The 22272-nt window shown below is 34.7% G+C and overlaps 2 protein-coding genes across 3 annotated transcripts in view; both read right to left on the bottom strand.

The window, feature by feature from the left end:
• Nucleotides 1–22272, bottom strand: part of TAOK3 (TAO kinase 3) — a 162457-nt gene that overhangs the window by 97385 nt on the left and 42800 nt on the right. The window lies entirely within an intron of this gene.
• LOC123626150 (60S ribosomal protein L7-like) lies at nucleotides 16357–17353 on the bottom strand. The gene has a single exon (XM_045535036.1). It carries the CDS (start codon nucleotides 17038–17040, stop codon nucleotides 16414–16416), a length of 627 nt encoding a protein of 208 aa, XP_045390992.1. The 5' UTR covers nucleotides 17041–17353; the 3' UTR covers nucleotides 16357–16413.

Below are 22272 nucleotides of genomic sequence, written 5' to 3'. Positions count from 1 at the left end.
TCATCATAGCTCACTGCAACCTCAAATTCCTTGGCTCAAGCGATCCTCTTACCTCAGCCTCTCCTGTAGCTGGGATTTCAGGCACATGCCCCGAGACCTGGCTAACTTTTCTCTTTTTAGTAGAGACAGGGTCTCGCTCTTGCTCAGGCTGGTCTCAAACTCCTGAGCTCAAGCGATTCTCCTGCCTTGGCCTCCCAGAGTGCTAGGATTACAGTTGTGAGCCACCGCACCCTGCCTTAAATTGCTTTTAAAAAGTAAATAGCCCTATAACAACTGACTTGGGATGTTCCAAGTTTTTAAATTAACTTTGAGGGGTTAGAGAAAATATAAAAGGAACTCAGCTTAATTAACATCCAGAAGAATGTTAGCACTATATAGTAAAGTTTTACCCTTAAGGTGTTTTTAAAGTAGAAGGAGAAATGAGCCACATAAGCAAATAATGATATCTACAGTAAATTCAATCACTTACTAAATCTTTTCGCTTCCAATCTCTCCCATACGTGGCCCAAAATGTCATTTTCCTAACACAGAGAGCTCTAATAGTATCAGTTTGCTATTTAAAAATCTTTGATGGAGTAATCCTAGCGCTCTGGAAGGCTGAGGGGGGAGGATCGTTTGAGCACAGGAGTTCGAGACCAGCCTGATCAAGAGTGAGACCCTGTCTCTACTAAAAATAGAAAAAATGAGCCAGGCCTGGTGGCACATACATCTGTAGTCCCAACTACTCAGGAGGCTGAGGCAGGAGGATCACTTGAGCCCAGGAGTTTGAGGTTGCTATGAGCTAGGCTGATGCCATGGCACTCTAACTGGGGCGACAGAGCGAGATTCTGTCTTGGAAAAAATAAAATAAAAAAATAAAAATCTTTGACGGAGGCCAAGTGCAGTGGCTCATGCACCTAGCCTAGTAATCCCAATAATCCTCCAGCTCAGGAGTTTGAGATCAGCCTAGGCAACATAGCAAGACCCTGTCTCTAAAAAAAAAAAAAAAAAAAAAAAAAAATTAGCTGGGCATGGTGGTTCATGCCTGAAGTCCCAGCTACTTAGGAAGCTGAGGCAGGAGGATCATTTGAGCCAAGCATTTGAGGCTCATGATGCTACTGGACTCCAGCCCAGGTAACAGAGTGAGACCCTTTCTTAAAAAAAAAAAAAAAAAAAAAAACTTTGATGGAGCCATCAAAACTCCACAGCAAGGTATTCAAGGCTGCTAATATATGGTTTCAGTGTAAACTTACCAGCTTCCTAGTTATTTCTTTCCTTGAATGTGCAGGATACCTTCACAGTCTCTGGCCTCTGCTTGTGTCTTTTACTTAGCTTGCAATATTGTTTTCACTTCTTTGGTTTAATAAACTAATACACTTAATATAGATAGGCAGAATTGGGTCATTATATAGGAATATGGATTTTAAACAACTTTAATGTAAGAACCAAACTGACCAAAAAACAGAGCCACTGGCTAGTATAGTGTTTTAGAAAACAGACAAACAACTACCAGATTTCACTGTGTTTAGGCAGGACATGCACTCTTCTTTCCTTTGCTGCAATTTTACATCTTGTATGGTCTCATACCCTGAAGCTTTATACCTTTACCATATCTCTCTGGTCCTGAGTTTGCTACCCCTGAAAAGATTTCTTCTTTCTCATGATTAATAAGAATTTTTTAAAGGACTGATATTGGCTTCAGTCATATTAGAAGAGATCAGGGTAAAAAGTTGACATTAGAACTAGAATGGAAGATGAAGGACTTAAAGAAAGAGGTTCTGAAACCCTAGATGCCAAACACAGAGGAGATGTCATATACTAAGATAACTATGAATCAAATGTCATAACGTTAAACTTTATGTAATCTAGCCCTTCCTTAGTTTCCTGATTGCTTTCTGTATCACTCTCCGCTCTTTTTTGCCACACTTCAGCCACACTGACTTTCTTTTCATTCCTCAGAGCTTCACAGGGCTGGGTCCTTCTTGACTTTCAGATCTCTGCTCAAATGTCACCACCTCAGAGAGGCCTTCCTGGACTACCCTGATCTAAAGTGCCTTTTCTCTTTCTTAGTGACTGTCATCACTCTTTTCATAATAGCACCACTTGAATTTATCAGAAATTATTTTATTTATATGTTTGCTTATATTTTTGTTTCTCTCCTGCCTGTCCTATTCATTGCTATTTTCCTGTGTACATAATAGGAACTTGCAAATATTTGTTAGAAGAATAAAAAGAGATGCCTGAATTATACTCTTGTATTAGAAACAATCGCATGGTCAAAAGTGATCTGCAAAATCCTACTAAGAAACCAAAAGAACTAGTGTCTGTTCAGAGAAATAGAAGAAAAGTACAAACAAGAAAAATGTAATAATTTGTAGGAATGTGGACACACAGTTGGTAATGTCATTACATGTCCAAATATAAGTTGCTTCTTATTTTTTCGGTGTGTGTTTTAATTGACAAGTAAAAATTATATATATTTACAGTGTACAATATGTTTCCATATATGTGCATACATTGTAGAATGGCTAAATAAAGCTATTTAACATACACATACTTATCTTTTCTTGTGGTAAGAACACTTAAAATCTATTCTCTTAGCAATTTTCAAGTATACAATATATTAACTCTAGTTAGGTGCTTTTTATTATAACCCAAACTAATTCTCAGAAAACAGAGTCAGTCATTCCATATTTTAGCCCTTATAAAGTCTCTCAAATTCCAAGGATCTCTCACAATTTCTTTTCAATAATAAACTACTAATTGTGGAAGACATCAGTTTGAAACAGCCCAATTAATTCTACCTTTGTATACTTATTCAGGTCACTAAAAACAAAAGGGAGATTTAATAATTATTCTTGAGAGTATCACCTCCAAATTGTAAATACTAGGTTAGTAGTCCTCAAACTTTCATGCACATCCATCACCTGGGTATCTTGTTAAAATGTAAAGATTCTCAGTAGGCATAGGGCTGGAGAGCCTGCATTTTTAGCAAGCACCCAGGTAATGCCACTATTGCTGGTCCACAGACTACACTGAATTGGAAGACACAAGATAAAGTTGTAAACAAGCTTTAAAAAATCACTAGTATAAGAATTTGAGAAAACCATCATTCTTTTTTTTTCTTCTCTAATTTGCATTGAAGTTTTATTTATTTATTTATTTATTTATTTATTTATTTATTTCAGGATATTATAGGGGTACAAACATTTTGGTTACATGTTATGACTTTGCCACACCCAAACCATGATTTGAGGCGTGCCCTTTCCCCCCTATTTGATGTAACAATGCTACCATCTTGTTAGCCCCGGTGGCATGGTGACACACATGGAAAAGCATATCGCAGCCTCATCTCTTGATTCATCACATCATCATTTACAACTGTGTATAAATGTAGTACATTTAATAAATTTCTGATGTTCCTTGTTGGCACACTGAAAAAAAAAATCACCAAGAGCAAAACAGTGTTATATTGTCAAGATCACAAATATACACTCATATGGAGAAAAAAAAAACAAATAAATACCCACACCTATTCTAATGTTATGGGAATGGATTCTTTTGTTTTGGAATAAAAATTCCTGTTACAGCATCGTATACAGGTTCAAAAACAGCTAGACAGAAGTGAAGATGATATGCTCTGGCGAAAAAAAAAGTAATAATAATGATGACAAAGATAGCAATGTTGAAGATATAGATGAAGAAAATAAAATGAGAATGAAAAACACAGTGTTTTAAAATTAATGTTACTATAAACTTGCATATAAATCAACACAGTAAATATTCTACATAGATATTTGACTTTTTCATTTACATTTCTGGAAGTTTACATATTTAAGGTGACTAGTAAACTTTAAAAAACAATCTTATTATGAAAAGTGGATGTTAACCTTGTATTTTTGATCACCTTATATTTGGGCATACACTGTGTTGTTCTTACCCAGTCCTATGCCCTAGCCCATAATCTACATCCAAAAGGTACTGCTCTCCTAACGTTTATATTTGTTAAAAAGAAAGCCATTTGCATTTCATATTTCTCTCGTTATCCAAACCAGTAGGTTTCTTCCATGGCCCTTGTGTTTCCTTGTGCCTGCATGATACCACAGAGTGATTATGATTATACATGATTATTACTTGAATAAAGCCCAGAAAAGAAAATCTGTTGAGCCAAATTATTCAAAAAGAGTAAGTTTTGTCATTGCAAGTACAATGTACTATTCTTGGAAGCTAACTTCTACAGAGATCTAGAAATAATTATATTAAAAAGTAACAGCCCACTTATCCCAGACGGACATAAGGAACAAAGACACAAACCTTGAAGTAAAAAAAAAAAAAAAAAAAAAGGCTTGGCGTGATGGGCAAAGAATATACACTTTACAGCACAGAAGAAAACACAATGCTAAAGTCAAAGACTAGATCCAACAGGTCAAAACAGAAACAGTCAAGAATGTGAATAATACCTTACTTGACAAAGCATTTCATAATACTTTTAAATTCTATTCTGGCCACATCAATCAAAATGCATATAATTCTAACCATGATCATCGGACCCAGAACTCTGTGCTTATCTTATTTTACTCATACTAAAATTTTTTTAAGATCTAGGATTTATTACAACAAAATGATTTCAGCAAGTTTTCTTAATACCTTAGTTTTATGAGGGGCTTGAACTAGATGATCTAAAAATCTTTTCTGTCCCCATATTTTTATGATTTTAAAATGTATATTTACATCTAGGGAAGGAAAAGAGCATGCTAGGCAGCTGAAAGATGCAATGAGATGGGGACTTTTGTAAGGTTATTACTACTAATTTTATCTCCTCCTCCCATAAATTCATGATTATAAAACCAGATTTTTTTCAAGGCAATACCTTCAATCAGAATCAATTACTTAAACTTAAGTAGAAAAGGAAAAACACATTTAAAATGCCATTGTTGTCCATCTCCCAATGATCCAAATAATTTAATTTTAATCAGTAACATGGAAGTGTTAAAGTTAGATAAGGGAGCACTAATTTTGCTAGTAAAATTTGGGCAATTTTACTAGTCAAAAGGTTTTTTCCTCCTTTAAAATCTTGCCATCTGTCAGTAGGTCATTAACCTATACTACAATTTTTAAATATACAAATTACACAGGTCAAAGTTCTTTAAAGATCAAGCGGTTAAAAATACAAGATTAAATTGAAAAGACAATTCTACCAAAAAAGTTAAAATAAACAAAAATTAGTATCCCTCAAATATACAAACCATTAAGGCTTTCTAAAACCTTTAAAGAATATTCACTTGTTTCACCACTGTTTTTCTCTCCTACATAAACTTCTCTCAATTTAGTACAAAACATTCAACAGAGACTCCTGCAATTTTTTTATTCTTACAGCTATCTTGAGGTCAAATACAGTAGTGTCCATTTAAAAAAAAACAAACAATAAATTATAGCCCATGATGGCAAATCAAAAAAGGTACAAAATGTGTTTTGAGATGCTTTTTATACGTCTAACGTACTTAAGGTTTCTCACAATTTTATGACTTATTAGATGTTCTATTTGTGTTCAGTTTAAATTACTAAAGGTTATTTAATAAAAAAACTTTGAGTGTTTATCTTGGTGGCTGACAACTAGGAAAAAAAACAGTTATGATATAATTGTATTCCTGCAAGCCTCTGTTGAGAGAGTCAAGCTTCTTTGATAGAGCTCAACTTGGGGACAGTGGGTATTTTGGGTTTTCTTCTTCATCCATCCCCTTAACCCGTAATTAAAGCTGAATGTATACAAATAAAGCAGAATTACTGGGCAAGAGCCATTTCAGGAGGGTATGAATTGCTTCTGTGCTAAGTCTAGGATATCAGCTGGGAAACATCATCAAAGGAAATCAAGGCGATTCCTTTGCTGATAAGGAAATTGTAAAGAATCTCTTTGGAGCTAGAAACAGCAAGCACAGTAATGCAAATGTACTCATGTTCATCTGAACAACAACAATCTCCCCCATTTACTATCTAGCAAAAATTGAAAGAGCAGGACCAAAAGCTCAAAAGATGGAAGGTGTAAAAGAAAGTCTCTTTTCTGCTCAGCACTTTGGCAGGCGTAGCACTGCATTTGCATCTGTCTGAGTGGTGACTTCCAAAAGTCTCAGAAAGTGAATGTGAGCTGAATATCAAGTGATAAAAGAGATAATTCTGAGATGCTGTGTTTGTGTGGGAGGGTTGGGAGTTGAGTACCAAAGAGGCAAGGATTAGTATAGTGAAGAAAGCTCACTAACCTAAAACCGACTCTAAGTAAAAGTGAACTCAGAGCAAGTTTTCTAAATAATCTAACTATAGCATGTGCACACTCGTGCATGCAAACACAGAAAATCTTTAGTATACTGATGGATATTTTTCCAAGTGCTCTTTTCCTACTGAATTCTATCGTTCTTTCCATTTCTAAACAATTCTAGACGTCTGTGGTCTAATTACTTCCTTGTTCTATGCTCATCTCTTTTTCTTAGGACCTTCCCTTTCTCCCTCTGTCTCTAACCGCCCCCCATACAGCCAGAAATGACCAAATCTAGGTTTCTTTCAAATACAAATATTTTAGCTCTACATTTTTTTCCCTCTCTACATCCACCTGCCTGAGTTTCCCTTAGTGCTTGATAAATGTTAGATATAGTATAATGCCACAAGCAGCTGCAAATGTCACCATCAAGGAAGGCTCCATTAAAGCTGCAAAGAGGTGGAAACATCAAGGAAAATAGCTAATGAAAGCTAAAAACAAAACCAAAAAAATGCTAGTATTTAGCAGAACACCTGGTACAGAGGGAAGCTGATAACAAAAGTTTGCTTAAGTGTTTGTTGAAATTTTAAGGACCGTTCTCACTACATGCAATCCTGTACTTTGTGGGTATACTCCTCTCCAAAGCTAGAAGAATTCATGAAAGGGGATTCAGCAAAGATATTTTCTTCTTCATTTAAAATTGCAGCTATTAAAGCCTGAAGTAGTGGTCAGAATATTCAAAGTTCAAAGCAGGACAAGGATCAATGTGTCAAAAGAAAAGCTGGAGATGATCATATTGTGATCATAATTTTTTTCTTCTCAGACTATTCCCCTTTAACTGTCACAGAATTATATTACTTATGAATAAAATTTAAAATTAAATTCAAGATGCATTCCAATATTTGTATGTTTTCAGACATTTTTCTAGTAGGTGTTTGTCAGCCTCTGTTCTCATTCACTCATCTCTAATTGGGGAAAATAAAACAAAGCATGACTTTGTGCCCAGATCAGGCAAGGAAATCAGGGTGACCTGTACTATCTTCACCTTACTGACCACACTCACACTGTTGAAGGTGACAGGAGGCAGAGCAAAATGTTGGCAAGAGGGAAAATTAGGTCAAGAGCCCCAGGTCTCAGAATGAACGATAGTGTAGCCTGGAAGGTTTTGGCACCATCTCATCTCTGCTGCCAACTACTGACAGCAGTCTGTCGTGCTAGTTAAGAACATTAATCAGATGCAACATTACCTGTGTTTGAATTGTGCTTCTGCCCCTAACTTATGGTATTGGTCAAGTAACTTCAACCTCTCCAAGTCTCAATTTTAACATGGGTAAAACAGGGATAATCAAAATACCCATAACTTATACATTATTATAAGGATTACATGAGATATTTCAAGTAGAAGGCTGTCATATCAAATCACACAATAATTATTTTAGCTATTAGCTATTATTAACAATAAAAATAAACTGTGTTTCCTATTTTCTATGTTTATCGATAGAGCCAAGATAACATCATACTCAGTTCAGATTCAACCAACATTTGTTGAATACTTTATTGTGTTGGGCATTATGATACACTTTCTTTATGCTCCTGGTCCTGCCCTTCCCTTTTGCGTTCTCATGCCAATACCACTTTGCAGAACAGAGCTTGGCACTGTTCAGTGAAGTCACTTATCTATACCACTTTGTTATGAAATGATTTAATAGGCTACGGTTTTAAGTTGTTGAAATGGCAAGCCGTGTTTTTCAGTAGAAATTCTTTTATGAGTTCCAATGCAATAAAATAGTTCAGTGATTCAACCAGCTGAATTATATTTCATTCACTTAGAGGGAAATTCCACTAAAGAAAACTAAAGAGAATGTACTTCCCTTTAATTTTTGCTCTCCAGAAATGTCACATTTGGTGATATTTCTCATACTGAGTACTAGAACCCTCAAAGGTCTCAGGGAAGAGACGCAAGCTGTTTGAACTAGGCTGACTATGAAATATATTAACCAAAAAGAGGCCTTCACCACTTGGTGTTGAATTATGAATTGCCTCTTCCTAAACTTCTTGGTATGATATGTGATTATTTCTTCATACCTCAGTTTAGAAAAATTATCACAATTTATGTTTACCATAAGGAACTCCCTAAATACTTAACAAGTTGCATGGTTACAATGTTCTCTAAATAAGAATGTGATCTGAAATGAAGACAGTGTTAAAATAAGCCACTGATAAATACCATCTCTGCTGCTCCAACGCTTTTGATTTTTTTTTGACACAAAGATATGTATTTATTTGATTCCTATGTACTTAAAGACTATATTTGAGTTATATTGTTTTCTAAATAATCAGCTTATTTAATAATAGTTTAATTTAAGGAATATTAATTGAGAACTCAAAACAGCATACTATTAAGATCTGTAAAATTATTCTCTCACCTTGCAGAAACCAGCCTATGTTTCAGTAGAGAAAATAACAATGTAGGGGGAGGGGCAGACGTGGAAGGGTAACAGGAATTGGTAGAGAATTTTGACTCAACACATCCAAGGAAACCACGTGATTAACTTTCAGTAATAAACAGATAAGTCATGTAATATAGAAACCTAATAAATGTAATAATTGTGGGAATCTTTTAGTTGAAGTACAATATACCACGTATCAGATAATACAGATCACTGCAGAGAAACCATATAAAAGTGGAGAGATCTTGAATCAGAAAGTAAAACTTACTTTATATCAGAAGGTTAAAGTGGCTAATGTTATAAACAATGACGATTCATGCAGAAGGTAAGTTCTATTATATTATACTGCTGATTCTGCTTTGGATATCAGAGTCTTGACACTGGAGAGAAAATGTGAGAGTGTTTAACTGGACAGCCCAAAGACTAGTGTGTAGTTCTGATCTGTCACTAACTGGTCAAATCACCTACTTTCGCCAGGTCACAATTTCCTTATCTGGTAAATGAACAATTTTGTATTTAGAAGATTTGCAGGATCCCTATGAGCTCTAAAGTGCTACAAACCTGTAAATATAAGGAATGCTAGAAAATCCTTGATCTTTTACTCTACTATATACATTGTCTAGATGCTCCTATTCCACAGTCTGGTTTCCTTGACTTTTGAATCTCACATATGCACAACTTGTATTTTAGTTTAAGTTGTGGTGTTTTTAGTAATTTGTTCAGTGTCCTCAAATCTTGATGTGTAATAAACTTAGGAAAATTGACTGTGCTTATAAAGACTTCAAGAATTTCATTAGATATGATAAAATTATGGCCATTCCCTCCTTATTTTCAGTTGATATGAAAGGCATATGGCAAACTAGAAAGAATACATCACCTGGAGTTAGAAAGGCAAGGACTTAAATCCTACTCTGCTTAATAGCATGGTCTTCTGTCTGCTACTTGGAAGGGTAAAGGCATGGATTTTGATTAAAGCTGAACTGGGATCAAATCCCAGGTCTATCCCTAACTAGCCACATGACCATGGGCAAGTTTCAGATCTCTCCAAGTTTAGTTTCCTCATCTGTAAAATGGACACAATAAATGTATTTAATTCATAGGACTGTGTATTGTGAGGATTTAATAAGATAACGTATGTAAAGTGCTAAGGTCGCTTGCACAGAATAAGCATTCAGTAAACTCCATCCATTACTACCTATAAATGAAATAATTAAATAGGATGGTCTACATAGAGCATAAATATAAATTATGAAGTATTTAACTGTTAATTTTTTAAAATATTTTTTATATGTATGAAAAAGTTGGCTCAATTGTCATTTGATTTTCTCCCCTGCTGCTTTGGATATAGTAATTTCTAATATAGTAGCACTCATTACTTTATTAGAGCTAAAAATTAGGTTAGTTTTCTTCCTTCACTGATGCTCAAATTTTGCTACAGGAATCACTTTTCAGATATTTATAAAAGGACACCATGTTTTCCTAAAATAATAAAGAATGTAGAAAGGATCCTGTGTCATTATTTGATTTGGATTTTTCTTATTCTATCATTTGTTTACCAATAACTTTAATTATATCAATGTTTTATCTAAATTTTTCATCTTGACATATATCCTTAAGGATTGTGAATGGACGTGAAACTTTTCATAATTTTTTTTTTGTCCATACGTGTTTCCCTCAAGTTCTTGAGTCTAAAATTAACATGGATCTGTTCTTATGTTTATTTAGTGGATCCTAATGTTCATTTAAAAAATATTATTATTAATATTTATGCCTTGGATAACCAAGCCACAATGGTAGGTTCCATCACCAAAAGGTAAGTATTTCACATATTGTACTTTGGGCTTAAGTTAATCATTCAGTTGTAAAGTAGATAAGGTATACTTAACATTAAACTTTGCTTTTCAGAGTTTGTTCTAGATCAGTGCATTCAACTAGAATATTCCATGTTGATGCAAACAGTGTATCATTTGGACTGTCCAGTAATAGTAGCCATTAACAACATGTGGCTATTAAGCACTTGAAATGTGGCTAGTGCAACAAATGAAAACAATTTTAATTTTAGCTAATTTTAATTTAAATACCTACATGACTGGCAGTTGTCATGGTAGATAACACAGTTGTAGATATTTCAAAAAACATTGGTAATTATGTTGAAATTGAAAATAATGATTGTCATAACTAAACTATATAGGTTGTATCATTGCCTCAGGAATTGCTGACACATCTCTTGACTAATTGTGCAAGAAGTATTGAGGTTTTCAGCGCTGTTTTTACCACTTTATGAATCAACCTTCCCGCCTCCCCCACCCCTTCCGTCACTGGCTTCCTCATACTCTCTCTTTGAAATCATCTATAAAACAAAAAGCAAAGATCTCAAATCTAACCAGTGGTCTAACTTTGACCTTAGGCTCCCAAGGGAATGCAATTGTTTTTCTTGGCCTAACCTCGGAGGGATTGCCATCTATACACTTGTACACTCTCTCTTCTCTTTCTCTCTCCCCACCTGGCTTCTCTCCTTCACCAACCCTCTCACATCTCCTCTGACCAGTCACATTTAGTTTAGTTCCCTGACCTGCTGTCTTTGTTTTAAACAGAAATGAAAGAGAACCGCAATTGGAAACAGAAACTGTTGCATTCAGTTATCATGTAGCAATGGGAAGGATGAGAGTGTGTATATACGTGTGTGTGTGTGTGTGTGTGTGTGTGTTTTCACAGGGTTTGAGAGCACAGCTGTAGCTACCCCTTCTTTCCTCCTGCTGTTAGACCTAAGTTTCCAAACACTTGATAGTAGAGTTCCACCACTAGCTAGAGACCACAGTTTCCTCCATGAACTGTTAATACAGTTCAGGGAGTTCTTTTCTTTAAAAAAGAGATCTAAATGCTGAACTTCCTACCCAAGGAAATGGTATCTTATTACTCAAATGCTAAAAATGTTAAGCTGCATACTGCTCCAATGAGTAGTTTTAAGGCTTGTTACCATCTGTACTGGTCTTAGTAAAAAAAAAAAAAAAAGGGTTTGGCACTACAAGATAGCTGCTGGTACTTGTTCCCAACAGCTGCTTAAAAGATGCTGAGATCAAGTTTGGCCTTTTTTTGTTTGTTTGTTTAAAAAATAACAACGTTAAAAGCTTATATTTTTATAAAGTGCTTTCAAATACTTAATCACAATTATTTTAATATCCTAGTAAGATAGGAAGTTATCATAATTTCAATATTTTTATGAATGGCATCTGATTCCCAGTTTAGTGTATGACCGAGTATATCAATACTTCTACATGGCAAGGGTACCACCCAAAAATGGCTCTGGGAAAAAGTGGACACTGCAGAATAAGTCTATATTCCAATACCTTATGATATTTGGATGGTCTTAATTAATTAAGTGCTCAGATTTAGTTCCTGAAACTTTTTCTTTCTCCTCTTTGAATTACATTGTTTTAAAATGCCAACAACGTAGATTTTGTAAAAGCAAATACAGACACCCTAAAGTTCTCAGATATATAAACAAGTTATAAGTTGTCAAGTCTTTACTTTCATTTTATTTCTTGAAATAACTCCCCCACGCCCACTTCCACTCATTCTCCCTAACTCAAATGGTGTTTTTCTTTTTCTTCCTCCTGGCTGTGCGTGCAATAGGAAATTATCCACATTTATTGTTGTAGCTTAAAACTTGAGATTTTCTTGCTCCTTTTCTTTTACACTTTTCTTATTCTTTCCTCTCATAGGCAACTCCCCTACACCTAACTTAACAGCTTTATGTTTACTAACAATGTGGTTTTCGTTGGTTTTGACATTTGGTGAGCTATGTATACATGCTTCTGAAATGTGAAATGTGTTCATCTCCAAACATATAAATAAGGTAAGTTCTTCACATGCTATGAAGCTTCACAAAGTGTTCTATTTAAAACTGTATCTTAGAAAAATTACTGAATTTGGACAGCATCCTGAAATTGTTGAAACAGCAATATTAAATCTGTTCCAGATTGGTATCTTATTTTTCATGGAGTTCACAGGAAACAAAAAAAGGCAACATAAAAAATATTCACAGTTTTGCTTGGATAGATTTCTATCATCTGCCCATGTAATATATAATATCTATTTGATATAACCTATTAAATGTTTATAATCACCTTTATATTGTTACTAGTCATATAAATAGGTCTACCACATCTGCTAGCTGATGTTGATCATTTTTTTCTCCTATTACAGGGGAGAGTATGGAAGAAGGATTTAAAGTATAGGACAGAAAGAAGTTAAGAATGTGTAAATCATATAGAGAAGATAACCTTAGTATATTCTGGATTTAGAGTTTTAAGTCAGTGGGAAAACTAATTACATTCATAAGACATTTTACAATTACGTTATTTCCCCAGTCCATCCATAAGTAATAGCTACTGGCTATATCTACAAGGGCTATGTAGACACCCACAGATTCTCAAGAGCTCTACTTTTTCTTACAAGTGTTTCATGGATATTCATGCAGTACTTTTAAAATACAACTAATGAATTGTGTCCAGAAAAGGTTTGTATTGGCCTTGACTTCAAAATTAATGCAATAAAACTACAAAAATGTTTTCTTAGTAAAAATAAAGGCAAAAAGGACTCACAAATAAGTTTTTCATGAAGATCTTCACCATGAAGTGGGGAAAACACTTACTAACCTGAAACATGGTCGTAGGCCCTTCTTCACAAGAATCCCAAAGGACAAAGGAGGATTAATCGCATTTAGAGTTGAATAATTATTTAAAAAAAAAACCCAGCATCAGTTCTATGTACAAATAGTATTAAAAAATAAATAAAACATCAGAAATAGGAAAAATAAATGACAGGTGAAGGACTCTTTTCAGAAAATAAAAAGTTGTCATACAGCAGATGGAAGTTGTGCCAGGATACATTGCCAGTGAATTTAAAAAATAGTAATAAAGAACTCAATAAAGTAATTGTTATATAAAACAGGAGCTCATAGCAGGGATATAAGAGTTAATGGAAGATATCATGAACCAAAACAAGGACTAAAACATGACTTAATAGAAGTCAAGAGAGATGTGGGGAGAAAAAACACTACTAACACGAAGTGTGGACTGGAAGCCGCACAAAGAACCAGTAATATTGAAGAAGACATGGTAAGGGACACTGGGTATAGATTTAAAAAAATAACAAAACAAGAAGACCCTGAACAAAGTTAAAAAAATTAAAGAAAATTATAGATATGAAAGATGAACATACTGGTAATCAGTATCCTTGAAGACAATGTTTTTCTAAAATTTTTAGAAATAAGAAAAACTTGAAGCTACACATTGAAAAGGCACATAGTATACCAGGGAAAATGAATTAAACACTGAGACATATCCTAATTAAGTTTCTGAATTCCAAAGATTTAACATTAAAACAAAATCTAGTACTTTAACCTATAAATTAAACATTTGTCAAGACTGTTTAAAAGTCTACAGAAGAAATATGGTTAAATTATATTAATATTAGGCTATTATTAATAAGTATGAAATGTCCAGTTTCCTTAAGTACTAAGTTTGACAGTTGATATCTCTGACATTTCACTTTGACACTTGTTGTTTTATTTTTATTGTGAAGGTACATCCTTATTCTTTCAAACGCACGGTTTGGGTTGTGATTATCTTTCAAAGTTTTTTAGAGCAATTTTTGTGAAGCCATGGGTAAGTCAAAAATTCATGTTATTTTCAAGTGCGAGTTCCATTGTGGAACCAATGCAGCATAGACAGCTTGTAATATCCACAAAGTGTTTGGGAAGGATGTGGCTAATGAATGCACAGTACATTGATGAAATGTTTAAGAAGTTCTGTTCTAGTGATTTTAATCTTGAAAATGAGCCATGTGGGTGACCTGAGACCAAGGTGGATAACGATGAGCTAAAAGCTGTAGTGGAAGTGAATCCATCTCAACCGCGTGAAGCAGCAGCAAGGTCTGATGTTCCTATTCCAATAATACTGGACCATTTGAAACAAATCGGCAAGGTAAAGAAGCTGGATGGATGGGTACTGCATGAATTAAATGAGCATCAGAAGAGAAATTGCAATGAAGCTTACCTTTCTTTTCTATCACCACATAAAGGTGAACCATCTCTACACCATACTGTGATGTGTGATGAAAAATGGATTATTTTTGACAATGACAAGCATTCAGCACAATGGTTGGATAAAGATGAAGTGCCAAAACACAGTCCAAACTGAACAGTCATCAAAAAAAGCTAATGGTGTCTGTTTGGTGGTCCAGCGCTGGCATTATTCACTATAGCTTTATGAAACCTGGTCAATTGATTACAGATGTCTACTGCAACCAATTGGATGAAAAGATGAGGATGCTTGTGATGAAGCTGCCAACAGAGACAGGCCAATCCTCTTGCAAGACAACACTTGACCACACTTCACACAAACAATGCTGCTCAAACTACAGAAGCTGGACTTGGAAACTCTATCATCTACCATATTCACCAGACCTTGCACCAACTTCTTTCAAGCTTTGAAACACTCCCTGCAAGGAAAAATACTCAATTCTCAACAAGCTGTGGAAAACGCCTTTGACGATTTTGTGGCCACTCACTCTCCAGGCTTCTTTGCTGCTGGCATAAACAAGCTACCGTGAAGATGGCAAAACTGTGTCAATAGTTTAGGCATACACTCTGATTAATTGTACTGCTTCTTCTTTGAGATATAATAAACTAAACTTTTGATTTGAAGTCGAATATTTCATATTTAATGACCTAATATAATCAGTTGTGATTCTGAAAAACAATGTCAAAATTTTGGATTATAATATTTGCTCATAATATTTCTATAATATAATCTACAACTAACCATACCTTGGGCAATTACAATAAAGTAAGATTTTTCTTGGGGTAAGGAGGTGGATAGTGAGGGAACAGTTTCTTAAAATTATTTATTAAGGGTTTAGTACTAATAACTGTCACAACCTACAAATGTTTTATAATTGAATTATTCACAAAATCTACAAGATTTTGGTTCATGTTAGCCTGATTTTACAAATGAAGAAATGAAAGCAAAGCTAAAGAAAACTAACTGTCCACAGTTGCATACTGAATCAACAGAAAAAGGAGAGTATCACTTCTAGCACAAATTTTTTGTGTGTCTCTAACAGCTTTTGTCACAACCTTGCAGTGTTACAATATTTTTGGCTACTGAGTAACACTGATCTTTAACCAAAGGCCCGTAGTATCATGATCTAACACAACAAAACCATAATGAGTATTGAAAGACTATGGAGGAAAAAATACATTTGGGGAAACACAACAGATGCAAATTTTATCAATCAAAAAAATGTGTATTTGCTGAGTCTTGTATTAAAATCTAGAGTGAAAATAAAACTGCCAAAAAATCTCTAACCTTTAAAGAGGGAAAAATGCAAAATAGAGGCTAAATAGCCATTTAAAGAGTTAAACGCAAGCAAAAAGAAATCTTCAAAAAATGAGAGTTTAAAATTCATAGCTAAATAGCCCACCAACGGATCCTAGTAGGAAGGTCAGGCAAGGCGTAACAGAAAAAGCTGAAAAAGGTATTTTCAGCTCTATTACAAAGAAAGAACAAGGCTGTTTCTTATAACTTCACCTAAGATTGGGACCCTCTAATATATATATATTGGGACCCTATCTATCTATCTATCTATCTATTTATTTATTTATTTATTTATTTAGAAAGCAATCACTGTTTATTAACTGACCAGATTACAAAAATGATCATGGTAGATACCTTAGTTCATTCTTCTAATAAGCCTGTTGATCTGGTCTTCCCTGTTGCCAGCATCTCCACCTTCTACAAAATGGGTTGTTTTTTTCTTCATTCCACCCCGTGGAGATGATAACTTGAAGGGCCACAGGAAATTATTTGCATCTTTGAAGCGTTTCCCAACAGTATAGATCTCATGAATCACATCTTCCATGCAGATGATGCCGTATTTACCAAGAGATCGAGCAATCAAAGCGTTATCTGTCAAAGCAATTCGTTTCTTATTGATTTTGCCATAACCACACTTGTAGATTAGTTCATTTACTGATTTCAGGTTTGGGTACTCCCATGCAATATATGGTTCTACAATCCTCAGCATGTGAATTGAAGCCTTGTTGAGCTTAACAAAGGTTCCATTGAAGATCTGACGAAGGCAAAGAAGCTGCAACACCTTTCGGACCTTTGAGCTCACACCATTGATACCTTGGATCCTGATGACGAACGCCAATTTGGGTTCTGCAAGTACATAAAAGTTGCCTGCTTTTCTCGCCATCCTAGCCATTCGAATCTCAGTTCTGTACATCTGCCTGTATTCCTTGTGATAATGCTTAGCTTGTTCATAGACAAGCTTCCTCCTTGCCTTTCGAAGCATCTTTTGGGCAAACTTCTTTCTCAGGCGTTTGATCTTCAGCTCTGCGAAATTCCTTCACTTTTTCTTAAGGGTTTGGCACAGCAGGAACCTCTTTTTCTTCTCTTCAACACCCTCCATGGTTCCAGCCGGAAAAGAGGGGACCCTCCAATATTTAAATGGTTTTTTGACAACCCCATTATAAGGTTGTATCAGATACTTCAATAGTAAACTTTTACATAACAGAAATGACTAAACTGTCCAGTAATCTAAGGCCAAAATTTAGGGAAATGAAAACCAAAGCTTTTATATTAAAGGATAACTAGAATGACTTCTTATGACGAAATCAAACTGTAAAAAATAATTATGGCTCTATCTTATTTGGTGACTAAGCCAACAAAGTTATTTATCATCACTGCCCTTGAAGTTATCTTTGCCCTTTTGCAAAATACAGTATTTCTTAAAACTTTCTCCTTGCCATGCCTCTAATCCTGCCTGCCTTTCTCTAGGAGTAGTAAAATGAATGAGTCTGTTAGCGGAGAAAACAAAGCCTAAGAAGGAAGTTCCAGACCCTTCCAAGCCCACAAAATGCAAATCTTTTAGCAATGACATTTTAATTTCCACCACAGTACACACCACCCATATACTGCATATTTGCCTAGGAGTTCCTGAAATTAACGTTACAGGAAGCCTCCAAGTTGCAAAAGAGTTAGGTTCCAAATGTTCATTTCTAAGTTAGGTATCTATAAATCAAAATATGTTTTTATCCAAAAACCAATGTTTCATATGGAATTTAGGTTTTTAGGTTAGTCCACAAAGGGTTTATTAACCCTAATGCAAATTCAATACCTTATTTTGCATTTTAAAATATCTTTTAAAAAGTACTATTGAAATACAACTAATTAAGCAAATCAGAAAACATTTAATTGTGTAATTATTTAAAAACTATAACTTGAATTAACGTAGAGTACACACAAATAGCATGGTAAATGGCCACGAGGATATTCTGAACTGAACTTTGGAGTTACTTAGGGATTTTAGGGACTAGTGACATTCATTTTTCATTAGATCTAATTTCATTTAAAACATACGATTTCTGTTTCTCTCAACGTCCAACACATCATTAGCATTAAAACGACAGAACATCAAGGTTGGAAAATAATTCAGAGATCATACACAATCTGACCTTAATTTGGTGATGGAGAAACTGAGAGTCAGATAGATGAAATAACCTGACACAAATTACTCAGTCAGTTCTGGAGCTCAATCCCATTCTAATTTTCATCCAGTGTCTTTTCTATTGTAACAGTGATTACCAGTCATTATCAAGACCATACTTTTGCTCAGAAATAAAGGAAAAAGGAACCATTTCTATAATCATTTTATCAACATAATTTAGCAATATCTAGTAAAGTTGAGGATGTGCGTATAGCATGACTCCTTCATGGGCACGTGGAAGAGTTTTTTGTAATGGTAAAAAATAAGAAACACCTTAAACATCCATCAACAGGGGAAAGGATAATTGTAGTATAATCATAATGATGTAACACCACATTATATCATAGTTTATATAATAGTTTAAATCAATGAACTTGATCTACGTTTATCAATACAGATAAATCTCAAAAACACAGTAAAGGAAAAACCAAGTTGAACAATTATATGTGGGATATGTTGAAATTTATGCAAATTTTAATGTACAAAAATGTACTCTTTGTAGAAGCACACACAAATCAGAGTACAAATGGTAAAGGGAAGGATATATACCAACTTTAGGAGACTAAATGGATTTGGGGTGGATAGAAAGAAATGGGACTATGAAAGGATACAAAAATAATGTTTTATTTCTTTAAAAAATTAATCTGGAGTGATAGGATCATGAAATTGATTATATTTTGCATGTTTAAAACATTTTGTTAATATTTTAAAAAAATAGAAAGACATCCTGTGTTCAAGGACTAAGAGACTTAATATTGTCAACGTGACAATATTATCCAAAACAATATACAGATTCAATGCAATTCCTATCAAAATTCCAATGGTGTTTTGTGCAGAAATGGAAAAATCTCGCCTAAAATTCATATGGAATTTCAAAGGACCTAGAATAGCCAAAATAATCTTGAAAAAGAAGAATAAAGTTGGAGGCCTCACATTTCCTGTAGCTTACTATGAAGCTACAGCAATCAAAACAGCGTAGTATTGGCTTAAGGACAGACATACTATAGAGCAGTGGAATAGAACTGACAGTCCAGAACTAAACCCTCGTATCTATAGCCAAGTGATTTTCAACAAGGAAAAGGACAGTATTCAACAGGAAAAGGACAGTATTTTCAACAAATGGTACTGGGACAAATGGGTAGCCACAGGAAAAAGACTGCAGTTGGGCCCTTACTTTACACTATATAAAAAAAAATTAACTCAAAATCAAGGACTTACATAAGAGTTAAAACTATAAAACTCTTAAAAATATATATAGGGTCAAATGTGCATGACCTTGGATTTGGCAATGGTTTCTTAAATAAGACACCAAAAGCATCAGGGGAATGCAAATTAAAACCATACTGAGATACCGCTTCACACCTGTAAGAATGGCTTTTATCAAAAACACAAAAGATAACAAGTGTTGGTGAAGATGTGGTGAAAAGGGAACCCCTGTACACTGTCGTACAGGGGTTGTACAGGAATGTAAATTAGAACAGCCATTATGGAAAACAGTATGGAGGTTCCTTAAAAAATTAAAATTAGAACTAGCATATGATCTAGGAATTCCACTTCTGGGTATATACCCTAAGGAAATGAAATCAGTATGTCAAAGAGATATGTGTATTTCCATGTTAACTGCAGCATTATTGACAATAGCTAAAATATGGAATCAACCTAAGTGTCTATCAATGGATGAATGGATAAAGAAAATGTGGCATATATACACAATTGAATAACTATTCAGCCTTAAAAAAAGAAGAAAATTTTGCAGCCAGGTGCGGTGGCTTGTGCCTATAATCCCAGCTACTCAGGAGGCTGAGGCAGGAGGACTACTTGAGGCAGGAGTTCAAGGCCAGCCTGGCCAACATAGTGAGACCCCATCTCTAATAAAATGAAAGAAAAAATTAGCTAGGTGTGGTGGCACACACCTGTGGTCCCAGCTACTCACGAGGCTGAGACAGGAGGATCACTTGAGCCTAGGAACCTGAGGCTACAATGAGCTATGACTGTGCCACTGCATTCCAGCCTGGGTGACAGAGCAAGACCCCAACTCTTAAAAAACAACAGAAGGAAATCCTGTTATTTGCAACAACATGAATAGACATAGAGGATATTATGCTAAGTGAAATAAGGCAGGCACAGAAAGACAAAAAAACTGTATGATTTCACTTATATGTAGAATTTAAAAATTTTGAACTCACGGAAGCAGAGAGTAGAACGGTAGTTACCAAGGGCTGGGAACATAAGGGGTTAGAGAAATCTTGGTTAAAAGATACAAAATTTCAGCTGAAATCAGGTGATGGGTATGCTAATTAGCTTGAGTTAATCATTCTACAATGTATACATGTATCAAAACATCACAAATTATATGTCATAAATATATATAATTTTTCATTAGTCAATTACCAAGAAAAACCAAATAAAAAATTAAAAAAACCAAAAACCCAATAATGACACCAAGAACATAAGCAACAAAAGAAAAAGTAGATAAACTGGACTTTACTAAAATTAAAAACTTATGTGTTTCAAAAGACACTATCAAGGGAGAAAATATTTGCAAATAATATATCTGATAAGAGTTTAATATCTAGAATATAGAATGAACTCCTACAATCCAATAACAAAAAGACAAACAAAAAGTTAAATAGGCTGGGTGCAGTGGCTCATGCCTGTAATACCAGCACTTTGGGAGGCCAAGGCAGGAGGATTGCTTGAGGCCAGGAGTTCAAGACCAGCCCATGCAACAAAGCAAGACAAAGTGTGTAATTTTTTTAAAAACAATTAGCCAGGTGTGGTGGCATACACCTTAGTCCCATCTATGTGTGAGGTTGAGACAGAAGGATCGTTTGTGCCCAGGAATTCGAGATTGCAGTGAGCTATGGTCACACCACTGCCTTCCAGCCTAGGTGACAGAGCAAAACCCATCAGTAAAGGAAAAAAAAAAGTTGGACATAAAATTACCATATGACTCCCAACTCTACTCCTAATTGTATACCCGAAAGAAAACAGGGACTCAAACAGATATTTGTATACCAATGCTGACACCAATATTATTCACAATAGCCAAAAGGTGGAAACAACCTAAGTGCCCATTAACAGACAGATACATGGATGAATAAAATATGGTATATACATACAATGGAATATTATTCAGCCACAAAAAGGAATAAAGTTCTGATAGATGCTACAACATGGATGTACCTCGAAAACATTGTGCTAAGTAAAAAAAGCCAGGCACAAAAGGAAAAATATTATGTGATTCTACTTGTATGAAATATTTAGAATAGGCAGATTCACAGAGACAAAATGTAGATGAGAGGTCTAGGCAGAGAGGAGGGAACGGAGAATTAGTGCTTGATAGGTATAGAGTTTTTGGTTGGGTTGATGAAAAAGTTCTGGAATTACATAGTGGTGATGTACTCATAATTATTTCCTTATGATAAATTTCTGCAAGTGGAATTGATGTACCAAAAGGTATATAATAATTAAGATACTGAACAGTACTCTAATCTACATTTTTACATTATTAATAAAGCTTAACATTTTTCCACTTAATGATTAACTCTTTGTAACTCTTAATTATGTCTCATAAAATTTAGGATCACAAGTTTAGTGAATAGTGATTTTATAAAATTTTATGACTTATTTATGTTTTTAAAAATAACTTTATGTTACCATCACTTCCTGAAGCTGATGCTGCTAGCTCATGAATAATAAAATAAGATAGCACACTGGGAATATCAGGATGCCCAATAAGATATTAAACCCTCTGTCTGTTCCCTTGTTAAAATATGTATTTTTGCCTAGCAGATAAAAGATCTGTTTTGGCACAAGCCCACCAATAAACAGCATTTTGCTACTATTTCATATATACTTTTTTTCACATAGTTGATCATCAACCCATTTCCCTGTAATCTGTTGGAAGCCCAAAGCAAATAAATTTATTAGTTTATAGTCACAACTAACATTTTTCAAACAAAATAATTAGTAATGTAATAGTTACAAGTGATTGGGTACACACTGGCCAGCCACACTATACTAGTAAGCTCATTT

This window comes from Lemur catta, chromosome 21 (assembly GCF_020740605.2).
Source record: "Lemur catta isolate mLemCat1 chromosome 21, mLemCat1.pri, whole genome shotgun sequence".
In the NCBI taxonomy this organism is placed as follows: Eukaryota; Metazoa; Chordata; class Mammalia; order Primates; family Lemuridae; genus Lemur; species Lemur catta.
The sequence above is the reverse complement of the archived record's forward strand: the minus strand, read 5'-3'. Positions and strand labels throughout refer to the sequence as shown.